Source organism: Choloepus didactylus, chromosome 6, assembly GCF_015220235.1.
Source record: "Choloepus didactylus isolate mChoDid1 chromosome 6, mChoDid1.pri, whole genome shotgun sequence".
In the NCBI taxonomy this organism is placed as follows: Eukaryota; Metazoa; Chordata; class Mammalia; order Pilosa; family Megalonychidae; genus Choloepus; species Choloepus didactylus.
In genome coordinates, this window is record NC_051312.1 from 143,417,330 (window position 1) to 143,432,305 (window position 14,976).

Genomic DNA, 14,976 nt, shown 5'->3' on the forward strand with positions numbered 1-14,976 from the left:
TAATCATTGAAGAATCATTCATCTTATTCTAGGAGAAAAAAAGTTCAAACTGACAATAAAAAACAGATATAATATATTCCTTCCCTAACGGAGCCCAAAAAGCAAAAAAAAAAAAAAAAGGTGAGAAGATGAAAAAAAAAAAAAAAGTAGATGGTAAGAAAAAGAAGACCTGCTCTCACAAAAGTGGAAAGAAATTCTTGAGAGAAAGCTCAAATTTCCTTTACCATGACATAGAATAAGAAATCTGCCACCAAATATATTGTAATTAAATATACTGAATACTTTTGTCCTGAGATTAGATGCACATGAGATCCTATTTATGATCGAAACAGTCTCCTTAAGGTCTTTCTAAGGGCAAGTATAACATCTTTATTCCTCAAGCTGTAGACTAAGGGGTTCATCATGGGAACCACATTGGTGTAAAAGACAGAAGATATTTTTCCCCCATTCACAGACCCAATAGAGGATGGCTGGAGATACATAAATGACAATGATCCAAAGAAAACAGAAACAGCTATTATGTGGGAACTGCATGTCCTGAAGGCTTTGAGCCTGCCCTCAATGGAATCGATGTGGAAAATGCTGCAGAGAATGAAACCATAAGACAGAAAGATGGTGAGACTGGGCACAATGAGGTTGATGCCCGACACAACGAACACCACCAGCTCATTGACATAGGTGCTTGTGCAGGAGAGCTGGAGCACAGGGAGGATGTCACAGAAAAAATGGTTGATGATGTTGACATCACAGAAGGTCAGTCTCAGCATGCATCCAGTGTGGGCCATAGCACAAGAAAATGCCATCAAGTATGAACCAAGAATAAGGTTGACACACACTTTAGGGGACATGGCAATGTTATACAAGAGTGGGTTACAGATGGCCACATAGCGATCATAGGCCATTGATGTCAGCACGTAGCACTCAGAGATGGCAAGAATGCAGAAAAAGAAGAACTGTGTCATGCAACCCCAGTAGGAGATAATACTCTTCTTTGATATGAAGTTGATCAGCATTTTGGGTGTAAAAACAGATGGATAACAGAAGTCTAAGCAGGACAAGTTAAAGAGGAAGAAGTACATGGGGGTGTGAAGGTGAGAATTCAGCCCAATCAGAATTATCAACCCCAAATTTCCCAGGATGGTGAACACATAGGTTGCTAGAAAGAGGAAGAACAGTAGAAGCTGGAGATCTGGGTGCTCTGTTAATCCCACCAGTATAAATTCAGTCACAAAAGAGATATTTCCAGTAGCCATTTGGCTATAGTGGATCTGTGGGGACACAGAAAAGGCTTACATTAGAGGACAACTCCAATCTTCCCACACTGTCTCCTTCCACAGGAGTGGGCTATACTGTACAAGGGGAATGTCTGAGATTATCCTAACATGCACTATTAAAGTCTGCCTTCACCCCTGATACCAAGGGGCAGAAATGTCCCCTTATTATCGTCTTTAAAGCTAAATATAGTAACAAGCACACACAACTTACCCCACAGAATGAAAGCCAATGCTGCTGCATGAAGACATGACAGCGGGAAGAAACAAGGGAGAAGAGAAGAGAAAAATGGACCAGGACATCATCTCTCTCATCTCATCAACTCTTTATTCCCCTAAGCCCATCCCTCACCAAAAACATTGGAGGCAGAGGCACTAGGAAACTGGTACTGGACTCTTGGGCACATTAGGCCCTCCTGGGGGTCAGACCAGGAACAATGTTTCAGGATCCAAATGAAGGAACCAGACTCTAGGAGAGATTCAGGATCTTCCCCAAGTCACAGAGTACAGTCCATAAACCTACAAGTGCAAGAGGCATGTCTTAATCCCTGGACATCCATCGCAAAATAAGAAGGGCATAATATGAATGAAATTCAGAAACTCACCCTCCTTAGACCAGAAAACCTCAGTACTTTCTTATCTCTGTTATTCTCTACTGTCCTGTATGGAAAATTTGAAGCCCTGAGACTGGATCCTTTGATTCTAAGATGCAAATCAGATCATGTGCAATAGGCTCTGGAAATTATTTTGAGCTACAGACCATAATTTCTTATTATGACTTTCAGTTCTCTAAGCAGCACAGAAAATAAAAATGTTCTCTTTATTATGATCACATTTGCCACTCAATAAGCCCAGAGGATTTAATGGGATTAAATGATGTAATACACTTGGTTTTAAAGAAGAGAAAATCTTGCTGAATCTCTTCCCTAGGGAACAGAATCTTCATATAATAGGGACATTATATTCACACCCTGGAGCACATTATGTCTTTACTTCTTTAGAGACTCAATATTTCCCTCAAATTTTCACTTCCCTCTGGGGATAGTACATCCCCCTAGCAGAGCTAAAAAGAAACTTCTTATCCATACCATCTTGTCTCTATGGGGAAATCTATTGTATTGTTTCTTTTCATCTTTTTGCTTGTGGGGTAATAGAACAAACTGTGAATATATTAAAAATCATTGGGTTATACATATTAAAAGGGATGTTTGGTATTTTATTACATTATAAATAAAGGTGAAAGAATAATAGCAAAATCTTTATGATATATGAAATAAAAAGTAAGATAAAGTATTTTAAAATCAGTGAAACTGTAAATACAAATTATGAAAATCTATGTTAATAGCATTAATTCTAGCTTACAGGGAAATTTATGGCTGCTACATGCCTACATTAAAAAAAAGAGTCTCAAATCATATACTTAAGCTTTCATTTTATGAAACTGCAAAAAGAACTACAGGTTAAACTCACACAAGAAGAAAAGTGAATTACTAAAGATGAGAGCAGAAAGCAATAAGATAGGAAACACAAAAATACTACATAAAATCAATTAATGTAAAAGCTGTGTTTTTAGGTCAATATAAGTGATAATCCTCAAACCAGAGTGATCAAATTTTTAAAAAGACACAAATTATCAAAATCAGCAATATTAGAGGACATTCCTACTGATCCTACCCAATTAAAGAAAAGTAAGTGAATATTACAAATAAATACATGCAATAATCCTATCAACAAATGAAATGTAAAAATTCTCTGAAAGGGACAAACTGCCAATCTTAAGAAAAAACAGACAACATGAAAGTTCATACATCTATTTTAAAAATTGCATTTTCAGTTTAAAAACCTCTACAAAGAAAACCTCAGGCCCAGAGAATAATGATGTTAGAATTCTGAACATGTCCAGAAGAAATAATATCAGTTCTACACAAACACTTTCAAAATATTAAATCTATCACAATGAAATCTATGAGGCAAGCATTATTCTGATACCAAAAGTAGATGATGCATACAAGAAATGAAAACCCTTCAAGGATGTAAATTCAAGAATTCATTTAAACATTTAGCAAACTGAATCTACCAATATATAGAAAAAGAATAATACAAATGGAAAGTAAAGCATATCCCAGGAATGAAAAATTGGTTAAATTTCTGAATATAAATCAGTGTTATTTGCCTAATAAAGGGCATGTAGTAACACCAGGGAATAGCTTTGCACTTAAAGGTGAAAGACTGAATCCTTTACACCAATTTCAAAATCAAAGTAAGGGGGGGGGGTGACCTCATCAACATGGTGACATAAACATTTGCCGAAAACTTTCCCGAGATATTCAGCAAAAATGGGGGATAACCCTGAGACCTGTTTGAACTCTGAAGGAGGGTACAGATGGAAGAAAGACCATGCAGATTCTGAATTGAAGAAGAGAGATAAAGGGAAGAAGAACTCCATTCCAGGCCAGCGGGTCCTCTCCCCTCCCCGCCACTTGGTTCCATGCAGCACAGAAGGAACACAGAACCAGCAGGGACACAGACTAAAAAATCACTCTCAGTAGTGAGACAGATCCCCATGGTTTGGAGATCAGGGAGACAGGGGAGGACATTTCAAGACCCAGATCAGTGAAGAATGAAGAGTCTGAGAAAACGTGGATGGAGAGTTTTTCTGGCCCTGGGTGTGAAAGTCCTTCCCCCAAACTTGAGGATCATAGTAGACAAAGCCTTGGATCCAGAAGATAAACATCTTCTTAGGACAATTAAGTCACCGAACAGTGCCACCTGCTGGGCAGACCGGAAGGTGAAAGGGGATTTTAGGACTTCTCAGAACCACTCTAGACATTATCCCAGGCCCAGTGGAGCTGGTCCACACCCTGTGCATGGGAAACTGGCCCTGTTTAAGTAGAGAAATACAGATAACCCAACAGTTAAAGCACTGCTCTAAAATAAACCCAGGGCTTGCTGGCCGGTGAAAAACAGACCACCACTGGATGCCAGCAGACTTATTTTACCCACACACATAGAACTTGTGTGCTGTGGTGCCCAGTGCCTGCCCCTCAGAGTCAGGCTGCTGTGGGAGCCTGGTTACAGGGGGAGAATGGGGGGCAGAGCTAATCTGACAACTGGCTGGTGAGAGAGACATTTAGACAGGGCAAGAACCAGAATAACAAGAGCTGAAAAATTCTGATGAGTTAAACAGAAGCTATGTTAGAGGTCTAGAATAAGTTGAAATGAACACAAAGAACAGATAGAGAACAAAGCCAACCAACAAGAAAACCCAAAGTAAAACAGTGAAAACTACCTCTAGAATAAACAAATTAAGGAAAACAAATGCCTACACACCAACAAAATATTACAAGTCACACAAGGAAAAACAAAGCTATGGCCCAGTCAAAAGAACTAATGCATCAAACAAGTTACAGGAGAAAAAACTAATTAAAAATGTTCAAACAAACATGCAAAATCAATTCAAAAATCAAATGAGTTCAGTGAAGATAAGGCAAAAGAGATGAAGGATTTAAAGAAGACATTGGGTGAACATAACAAAGAACTCAGAACTTTGAAAGAACAAATGGCAGAACTTATGGTAATGAAAGGCACAATAGAAGAGATGAAAAACACAATGGAAACTTACATCAGATTGGAAGGGATGGAAGAAAGGGCTCATGAACTAGAGGACAGAACATCTGAAATCCTACATATAAAGGAACAAAGAGGGAAAAGAACAGAAAAATATGAGCAGGGTCTCAGGGAATTGAAGCACAAGATGAAACAAATGAATATATGTGTAACGCATGTCCAGAAGGAGAAGAGAAGAAAAACAGGCAGAAAAAAAAATGAAGGAAATAATCACTGAAAACTTGCCATCTCTTATGAAAGACAAAATTACAGATCAAGAATGTCGCATACCACAAACAGAACAGATCCGAATAGACCTACTCCAACTAATTATGCACAATTGATCTTTGATAAGGCGGACAAGCCAACACAACTGGGACAGAGCAGCCTGTTTAATAAACAGTGTTTGGAGAATTGGATAGCCATAACCAAAAGAATGAAAGATGACTCCTATCTCACATCTTTGACAAAAATTAACTTGCATCAAAGACCTAAACATTAGAGCTAAGATCACAAAACTTTTAGGAGAAAATATAGGGAAATATCTTAAAGACCTTGTGATAGGAGATGTTTCCTAGACCTTACACCCAAAGCATGAGTAGTGCAAGAAGAAATAGATGAAGGAGGTTTCCTCAAAATTTAACACTTTTGTGCATCAAAGGAATCTGTCAGAAAAGTAAAAAGGCAGCCTACACAATAGGAGACAATATTTGGAAGCCACCTATCAGATAACAGTTTAATATCCAGAATATATAGAGATCCTACAACTCAACAACAAAAAGACAAACAACCCAATTAAAAACTGGGCAAAAGACCTGGACAATTTTCTGAAGAGGAAATACAAATGGCTCAAAAACAAATGAAAAGATGAACAATTTACTGGCTATTAGGGAAATACAAATCAAAACCACAATGAGATATCATCTCACACCTACAAGAATGGCCATTACTCCTGAAGACAATTATATAATAATGTAGATTACAAGGGGTGACAGTGTGATTGTGAAGACCTTGTGGATCACACCCCCTTTATCTAGTGTATGGATGAGTGGAGGAATGGGGATAAAAACTAAAGGACAAATGGGGTGGGATGGGGGGATGATTTGGGTGATCTTTTTTTCACTTTTATTTTTTATTCTTGTTCTGGTTCTTTCTGATGTAAGGAAAATGTTCAGAGATAGATTGTGGTGATTAACGCATAACTATGTTATCATACTGTGGACAGTGGATTGTATATCATGGATGATTGTATGGTGTGTGAATGTATTTCAATAAAACTGAATTTAATAAAAAAAAAAAAACTTGAGAAAAAAAAAAAAAAAAAAGAATGGCCATTACTGAAAACCAGAAAATTAAAAGTGCTGGAGAGGATGTGGAGAAAGAGGCACACTTATTCGCTGTTGGTGGGAAGGTAGAATGGTGCAACCACTCTGAAAGGCAGTGTGGTGGTTCTTCAGGAAGCTAAGCATAGAACTACCTTATGATCCAGCAATCCCATTACTAGTTATATATTCAGGAGAACTGAAGGCAAGCACACAGACATTTGCACACCAAATGTGTTTACAGTGTTTACAGTGGCATTATTCACAATTATTCACAATTGCCAACAGATGGAAACAGCCCAAATGTCCATCAATGGATGGGTAGATAAACAAACTCTGGTATACACATACAGTGGAATATTATGCATCTGTAAGACAGAATTAAGTCATGAAGCATTTAACAATGTGGATGGACCTCAAGGGCTTATATTGAGTGAAATTAGCCAGAAAGTAAAGGACAAATACTGCATGGTCTCACTAGTGTGAATTAACATTAATGAGCAAACTTTGAGAGTTAAAGTTGAGAACACAGGTTATCAGCAGATAAAAAAGAAGGCAGAGATCAGGCATTTGATGCTGAAGGAGTATAGAATGTTCAAGGCATAGATTGTATAGATCCAGAAATAAAGAGCATGATATGGTGTGGTGATAGCATAATATTGTAAGTACATTGAACAAACATGGGTGTGAGTACAGTTGAAAGAGAAAGGACACCTGAAGGAAAGATAGAAGATAAAGACTGGGACTGTATAACTTAGTGAAAACTAGAGTGGTCAGTGATGGTGATTGAATCTGCAAATACAAGAATGTTTTTACATGAGGGAGAACAAATGAATGTCAACTTGGCAAGGTGTTGAGAATGGGATGGATGGTATTGGGGCAAAAATACAATCAATGCAAACTAGAGTCTATAGATAACAGTAACATTGTAATATGCCTCTACTAATTGTAACAAAGAAAATATACCAAAACTAAATGTCTATAAGAGGGGGATTTAAGGGAGGGGTATGCGATTCTTGGTGGAGTTGGTTGTCTGAACTATTTAATGTATTTTATTTCATGCAATTTTTTCTTTTACTTTTTATTCATATTTTTTCTTTTGTCTTTCTTCTACTCTTCTTTTTTTTGTGGAGAAATGCAAATGTCCACATATCAATTCTGGTAGTGAACGCATAACTATATGATTATACCAGGAACCAGTGATTGTTTACTTAGGATTGAATGTTTAAAAAATAAACAGAGGGATACAAGTACTGGATAAAATCTGGAGAGAGGTATGTACCTAATCACTGCTGGTAGGGAAGTAGAATGGTGCAGCCCTTCTGGAGGGCAGTATGGTGGTTCCACAGGAAGCTAAGTATGGGATTGCCATATGGTCCTGCAACCCCATAATTGGCTATATACTTGGAAGAACTGAGAGCAGGGACATGAACAGACATTTGCACACTGGTGTTTATGGTGGCAGTATTCACAATTCGCAATGGATGGAGGTGGCCTAACAGAACATCAACTGATAAACAGAATGGGGCAGTGTGGAGTATACATACAAAGGAAAATTGAGCATGTGCAAGAGGAAATGAAGTTGTGAGGTATGCAACTAGGTAAATGGAACTTGAGGACAGAATGTTGCATGAAATAAGTCAGAAATAAAAAGACAGTCATTGTAACACCTCACTAATAGGACTAACTATAACATGCAAACTCTGAGACCTGAACCTGAGAGCACAGGTTATCAGGAGAAGGCTTGTTCACAGTTCCTAGATTGTAAACTTTTACAACAGTTACCTCTCTTCCTGAGCTGTAATGGTTACTTCTAGATTCTGAGATGCTGAGTTCTTGTGTATTAAACCTGGTCAATCCCTGGACCTTCAGGTATCTCTGTGACACCTGAGACTCAGTAGCTATGAATGTCAACATTAACCCAAACAATGTATGTTAAAGAAAGTGAAAAAGTGATCAGACTTCAATTAAAGCTATGAACCAACTGGCCTTGTTTGGACTAAGGTAAATCAGACTAAAGGGTAGAGGATAATAGTGACCTTGTTCTAAAACTTCAACACCCGTGTGAGACCAAAACTAGAGATGTAAAAAAGTACAAAGGAAATTCAGTTGAGAAAGAAATGCTGCTAAAATAGTGTGATTGGACCAACTAAATATCAGTAAAAACAGAGAGAAGAGGAGGAGGAGGCAGAGAGAGCTGAAGGAAGTGGGAGTAGGGGAAGGAAGTGAAGGAAGTGGAGGAGAAGAAGGAAGAGAAAACAACAAAATAAAATACAATCACTTCCATTCTTACCTCACATCATTAACAAAAATTAATCACAGACTAATGGAGTGAATGTGGAACATAACTTATACCAGACACAGAAATTAACTCAAAATGGATCAAAGACCTAAACATGAGAACCAAAACTATAAAACTCCTAGAAGAAAACATAGGGAAGCATCTTCAACACTTTGTTTAGGCAATGATTTCTTAAACTTTGCACCAAAAGCACGAGCAACAAAACAAAAAATGGATAAATGTGACAACATCAAAATTAAAAAACTTTCTGCATCGAGGACTTCAGCATGAAATAAAAAGACAGGCTATTCAATGGCAGAAAATATTTTGAAACCCCATATCCTATACAAATTTATATCTGGAACATATAAAGAAATTCTAAAACCCAACAACCAAAACACAAACAATTCAATTTAAAATGGGCAAAAGACTTGCATAGACATTTCTCCAAAGGAGATATACGAATGGCCAATAACCAGAAAAAAGATGCTCAGCATCATTAGCCATTAGGGAAATGCAGCTCAAAATCACAATTTGACATCATTTAACACCCACTAGAATGGCTACCATTAAATTTTTTAAAAAGGGAAATAAAGAGAGTTGAAAAGGATGTGGAGAAATAAGAACATTCATTCACTTTTGGTGGGAATGTAAAGTGATGCAGCTGCTGTGAAAATAGTTTGGTAGCTCTTCAGAAAAAGTTAAGTATAGAATTACCATGTGCCCAGCAATATGCTTCTCGGTATGTACTCAAAACAACTGGAAGCAGGGATTTGAACAGATATTTGTATATCAGTGTTCATAGCAGTATTACTCACAATATCAAAAGTGAAAACAACCTGACCATCCATCAACAGATGAATAGATAAACAAAATGTGGTATATACATACAGTGGCATGATATTTGATCATAAAAAGGAATGAAGATGTGATGCATGCAACACAATGAATGAAACTTGAAGACATCATGTTGAGCCAAATAACCCAGACCCAAAATACGGGACACCAGGGATGGGGTGGGGGTAGAGAACAGGAATTTTGTGCTTAATTTGAACAAAGTTTCTTTTTGGGGTGATAGAAAAGTTTTGGCAACGAATGGTGTGGATTTAATTAACATTAATTAAATTTAATTTAATTGACATTGTGAACTTAATTAACACCACTGAATTATATATTTGAAAGTGTTTAAAATGAGAAACTTAAGGTTGTATATGTTACCAGAAGTAAAAAAAAAAATCATAAAACTATATGTAGTCATTGCATATTTCTATAAGCCTAAAACTTCTCTAAGAATTTATAAATGAATCATAAATGTAAATGTATAGCTTAAATCTATAAGACATTTAGAAGAGAATAAAACGGAAAATCTTTGTGACATAGGGTTTGCCAAAGATTCCAAAGACAAGATACAAAAAGCACAATTCATAAAACAAAAAATATGTTAAATTGTATATTATCAAAATCAAAGCCTATTTTTCTGAGAAAGAAAATAATAAAAGAAAGAAAATACAAACCACACATAGGGAGAATTATCTGAAATCATATATCCAGTGAGTGACTTGCATCCAAAATATATAAAGAACACTTAAAACATAACAATAAAAAGATGAACAACTCAATAAATAAATGAGCAACATATGTGAACCAATCATTTAACAAAAAAGATATAGAACTGAAAATAAACACATGAATAGAAGCACAATCGCTTTGCAATAAAAATATACCACTGAGACAAGCAACAAAATGAAATCTGATAAATATCATAGCTAAAGAAGTCAAACACAACAAAGCACAAATTGCATGATTCAATTTTTATGAAGTTCTAAAACAGGGAAAAATGGATCTGAAAGTAAGTTGTGAAGATTGACAACAAAAAGGGAAAAAGAAACTCTCTGATATGATAAAAGGAGCTATATTATATTTTTGGCAGAAACTGGATGGGTATATACTTAACAACCATCAAGCTGTATACATAGGAGTTGTACATTTTCCTATATATAAGGTACACCTCAAAAGTTAAAAAAAAGGTAAAAAATAGATGAGCTGAATATTTTGAACTATTGTTCAAAAGATCCCTTGAGAAATCTTACGAAAAAAGAGAGTGTTTCTTTTTTTAACGCATTTTTGAACTCTTAAATCGACGTAAGCCAAATCCACACCCTTCCAGGTCACCACTAGAGGCATAAAACTGGGCTGGTTGGTGCAGTAGTTCTGTGCAGTATGGGATTCTGATATTACCATAAAAGAAGTCCTGACTTAGATTCACTTTCTACAGCTTGGAGGAAGCCAGGTGAAGCTGAGCTAAACACACATGGGAATTCAGAAAAGAAACTGCAGCTACTCATGTCTTCCATCTAAGCTTTCTACCCATAAGAACCAATAATTATTACCCTGAGCTTGGGTTTCATGAGTATTAACAGCCAAGCATCGAACTGTATGCTTTATTTAATAGCTGTGACACTTTAAGGGCATTTATGGCTATAAAATTAATAGTAGCTAAAGGGATATAAAATTACTCCTAGGGCTGACACCATGGGTCCTCTGAGTGTGCCTCATACTTACCTAGGAGATATTATTTGTTAGGCTACTTTAACATAGATGAAATTTCAAAAATTTAAAAACAGCTTATTTGTATAAGAATGGCTTATAATTTCCTTCATAAAAGCAGCAACTGCTAATTGATCCACAATAAATATAGGTATGAGAGGGGGGAGAGACTCCCTAAATTTTGAAAGTCATCTCTGGACCGAGACCCTTTATCTCAGTTGGCTGCAAGACCCCCTGACTGTAAAGTGCCCACATCATTAATATGTTCCTGCTGTTACTTTTTAAAGAACACTGTTTACATGAACTTGCTAAAGTATTAGATGTTCTCTAAAACTTACCTTTAATGTAGATTGAGCCCAGGGGGAAATGTGGTCCCAGGGGCTCTGTCACCTAAAATGCCAAATACGACAAATGGCAACAAGGACAGCACCCAGGTCTGAGGGACAATCTGGGGAGAGTGACTGGGGATCGACGCTCCTCAATCCACAGCAGGGAAAAGCCTTGTGAGCCCAAAGTGGGTCTTGTGGGTTCGGTTTTGCTTTCTGGTATGTTGCCGCCTTCAACCGGGGTTAAAAGTGCTTCTGCTGTGAAAGTTGCCACCAGGAGATGCCTGCCCAATTATTCTTAAAAACCACTATGACCCCAAAGTGATGATGGACAGGATCCCGGGAGGAGTGGGTACGGAGGATGGGGGTCACCCCTGGAAACGCCCTGGATTGTGCAGCCGACAGCTACCTGGAGGGTCTCCAGCACCTGCTGGGACAGAGGAGCTCCCCCCTCAAAGGTCTGGGAACCAAGAGGCCAACACCCAAAAACCAAGGTAAAAATGATCACAAGAAAGTTATCAGCTGCTGTCCGCCAAAGACGGAGTTAAATGAAACCTCTCCCCCAACAGACCCCTGGACTAACGCCTCAGCAAAGTCCACAGAATCACCAAAGGTCGCATTGCCACAGACCCCGACCCAACGCGCACCACCATTAACCCGCGGGTCTCTTGAGGGGGTGCTCTACACCCCACGTGCTTACCGGGTGCTTCTAGCTGGGCCCGAACAACACGCCCGAGTCCCACGGGCTCACCTCCAGGTGGCGGCGCTGAGTCCTGGGGGCGGTGGAAGGATGACCTGAGGGCCCCGGGTCGCCACCGGCTACACCACAGGCGCCGCGGGTCACACCCGGTGTGAGGGAGAGAAGCAGCCGCCGCCGCCACGGCCAGCTCAGAGGAGGAGCATGCCCGGGACACCACGGAAATACAGGATAAAGTCCGCCCCAGACGCGGACAATCATCCCAGGCCTGCACGGAGACCTGCGGCAGGAACCAAATAACAAGGGCCGCGCCCGCTGTGCCACGTGACCCTGAGGAAGCGCCTCTGCTACCCACGGGCCAAAAGATGGAGCAGCTGGCAGCTAACGCCAGAGAGGGTAAGGTCTTTTCATTACTTAAAGACCCCGTCAAGATTATCCAAAAACACAGCCAGGTGAGGCCCTAGAAGCATGGAGAGCAGATATAAACCGCTCCTGCACCTTATTCCAGTGGCTGTTTATGGCCTGGGGCATGGCCTATCCCTCCAGGAGCTTCCTCACCTCAGAGCCGCCTGTGCCTCGCGCACAGCTGAGGAAGGGCGCGAGCGGCCTCCGCACCTGAGTTCAACCCCACCCCTACAGGTCCCGACACAACTGAACGAGTCCCAATCAAGGAACTTTGGCCCTGATGCCTTACAGTTATTTTGGAAGGGAACCTGGCAACAAGTTAAGCCAACGTTTTTGGCCCTGTTAGCCACAGCCCCCAAGTAGAGCATTCCCTACAGGCACTCACAACCCTAAAAAGTACAAAACACACCCATCCGCTAGCTGTCCATGGCAACAGCCTGCCCTCCCAGCCAGGAACACATTGGCAAGTTTCATCCTGAACTCCATTCCGTGGGGTCCCCAGGTGAGCCGCCTCACTGGATCACAGCGACCTCTACTGGCAGCTGTGTCACGGAGGGCTTCCCAACTGGCTCATGCTTGAGAAGCCTCCCCAAATCATGAGACTCTCCTTAAGGCTGACAGGCAAGTCAGCACACCCAGAAGGAAAAACAAGCTCCAGACTTCAACAATGGCAGGTCCTTGCTTGCCCTGGGGGGTACTGCGGCCCTCCCCAGGGGCCCCACAAAACACAATTCCCTATTTACCGGACTCATGTCATTTAGGGGACCCCAAAACTCACAAACTTAATGGCCATATCAGGCACTAGATTACAGGTCACTCTGACCCCACTTCACCAACACAGTGCCCTGACCCCACACAGCCAATTGATGGACTGGGAGGGGACAACTCAGACACCTGTCACAGTCACCATGAAGGTCAGACCTAGCCTTGTCCCACAGCTGGATGTTATTGCTGACCCCTCTCAGCTACCATTTCCTATCTCTGATGGAGACATTCTGACACTCCAGTTCACCACATACATTGTTCCCATTTTTAGACATTTTTATATATATGTTCCCATTTTTATATATTATAAATTTGGAGAAGATTTAATTAGATCCATTTTGGAAATTTTCAGTTCTGGAAAATGTTTTTAAAGTTAAATAAATTAGAATTTTCACCTCATTTTACTCTCCATTTTCATTCTGCACTTGCCATTATTAAGATGTCAGAATCTGGAATTTCTTCTTTCTGTACTTTATTTTCTGTTCTATTTTCCAATATTTAATCTCTTCTCCAGCACATAGTATCAACTTGTCTTCCAGGATATTTATTGATTTATTTATACCATCATTTTTAATTGTCAAGTGTACATTTTGTCCACTTACGATTTTCTTGAGATTTCTTCTCCTTGCATTCTGCTGTCTTCAAACTGTTTTGTTTGTTCAGTGTGTTTATTTTGTGTTAGATGTTCTCTTTGAATGACTCAGCTTTCTTCCTCATGCTTAACATCTAGGAGAGAATTCTACACAATGAACACCATCTCCACTTGGGGGCATATGCTTGGCAATTGTAAGCCTCTCTGGTCAGTTCACAAGGCAACCCTGGTGGCAATGCCATTAGGTTTGTTACTGAATTATCTGAGGCCCTGCAAAGAACCTTCTGATCTCTCTGGAGGATTTAAACCTAGTGTTCAGAATCCTGTTAGCTGTGCTGAGTACAGAAAGCAAGCAAGTGGTTATCAACATTCATTAGGTAAAATTTCAGCTGAATTGCCCTATTTTCAGTATGGGAAACCCTCTCTCACATATGCTTATAGCATGGTAATTCAGAAACTTTTTTCAGATTACTTTCTTTAAAATAAACCATTGTTTTATTGTCTGTTTTCCATTCTTTAATCTCCTCTCTAGGAGATACTCACCTTTCTCTTCCAGGACTTTTACTCTTTATATTTTGTTTTTATTCTCATTCTCAATGTTTGAAAGTACATTTTGTGCTGTTATGATAATTTTTATTTTAATTTTCTTATTCTTCTATTATCTGTTTCCTTCAAGATGTTTTTGTTACATTTGTTTCATTTATGTTAGATATTGTCTTTAAATTTCCAGCTTAATTGAACTTGCTTCAATATTTGAGAGTGGAATTCTACATGATGACTACCATCTCCATATGGGGGCTTAGTGTTTGGTAGCAGTTGACTCAGCCTTACGGGATACTATGCCATTTCAGAAGGAAAGCTTTGTGGCAATTCCATTAGGTCTTTTATCATGGGGTGGGTTGATGAACCAGAGAGGGTCTTCCAATCACTCTGATGATACAAGCAAGGATTTTAGCATTCTGTTAGCTGAGCCGAATGGAAGAAGAAAGCTAAGCATGGCAACGGTCCTTAGGTAAAACTTTCTACTGAATTGCCCTCTTTTCAGCATGAAAAACCCTCTCACAAATGTGCATGGCTTATAATTCTGAAACTTTTAATTTGAATTTCTTTTATGAATTAACTTCTCATCTTTTACTGAGGTGAAAAAGGAGCCAGTCATCTGGC

The 14,976-nt window shown here is 39.2% G+C and overlaps 1 protein-coding gene across 1 annotated transcript; it reads right to left on the minus strand.

Annotated features, from left to right (window-relative positions):
- Nucleotides 1-317: 317 nt before the first annotated feature.
- On the minus strand, nt 318-1,253 carry LOC119538669 (olfactory receptor 8B3-like). Its single transcript, XM_037841810.1, has one exon. It carries the CDS (start codon nt 1,251-1,253, stop codon nt 318-320), a length of 936 nt encoding a protein of 311 aa, XP_037697738.1.
- Nucleotides 1,254-14,976: the final 13,723 nt, after the last annotated feature.

Excerpts from the sequence above, each read along its gene's own strand:
- LOC119538669 (XM_037841810.1), bottom strand. The coding sequence starts at position 1,253 with ATGGCTACTGGAAATATCTCTTTTGTGACTGAATTTATACTGGTGGGA.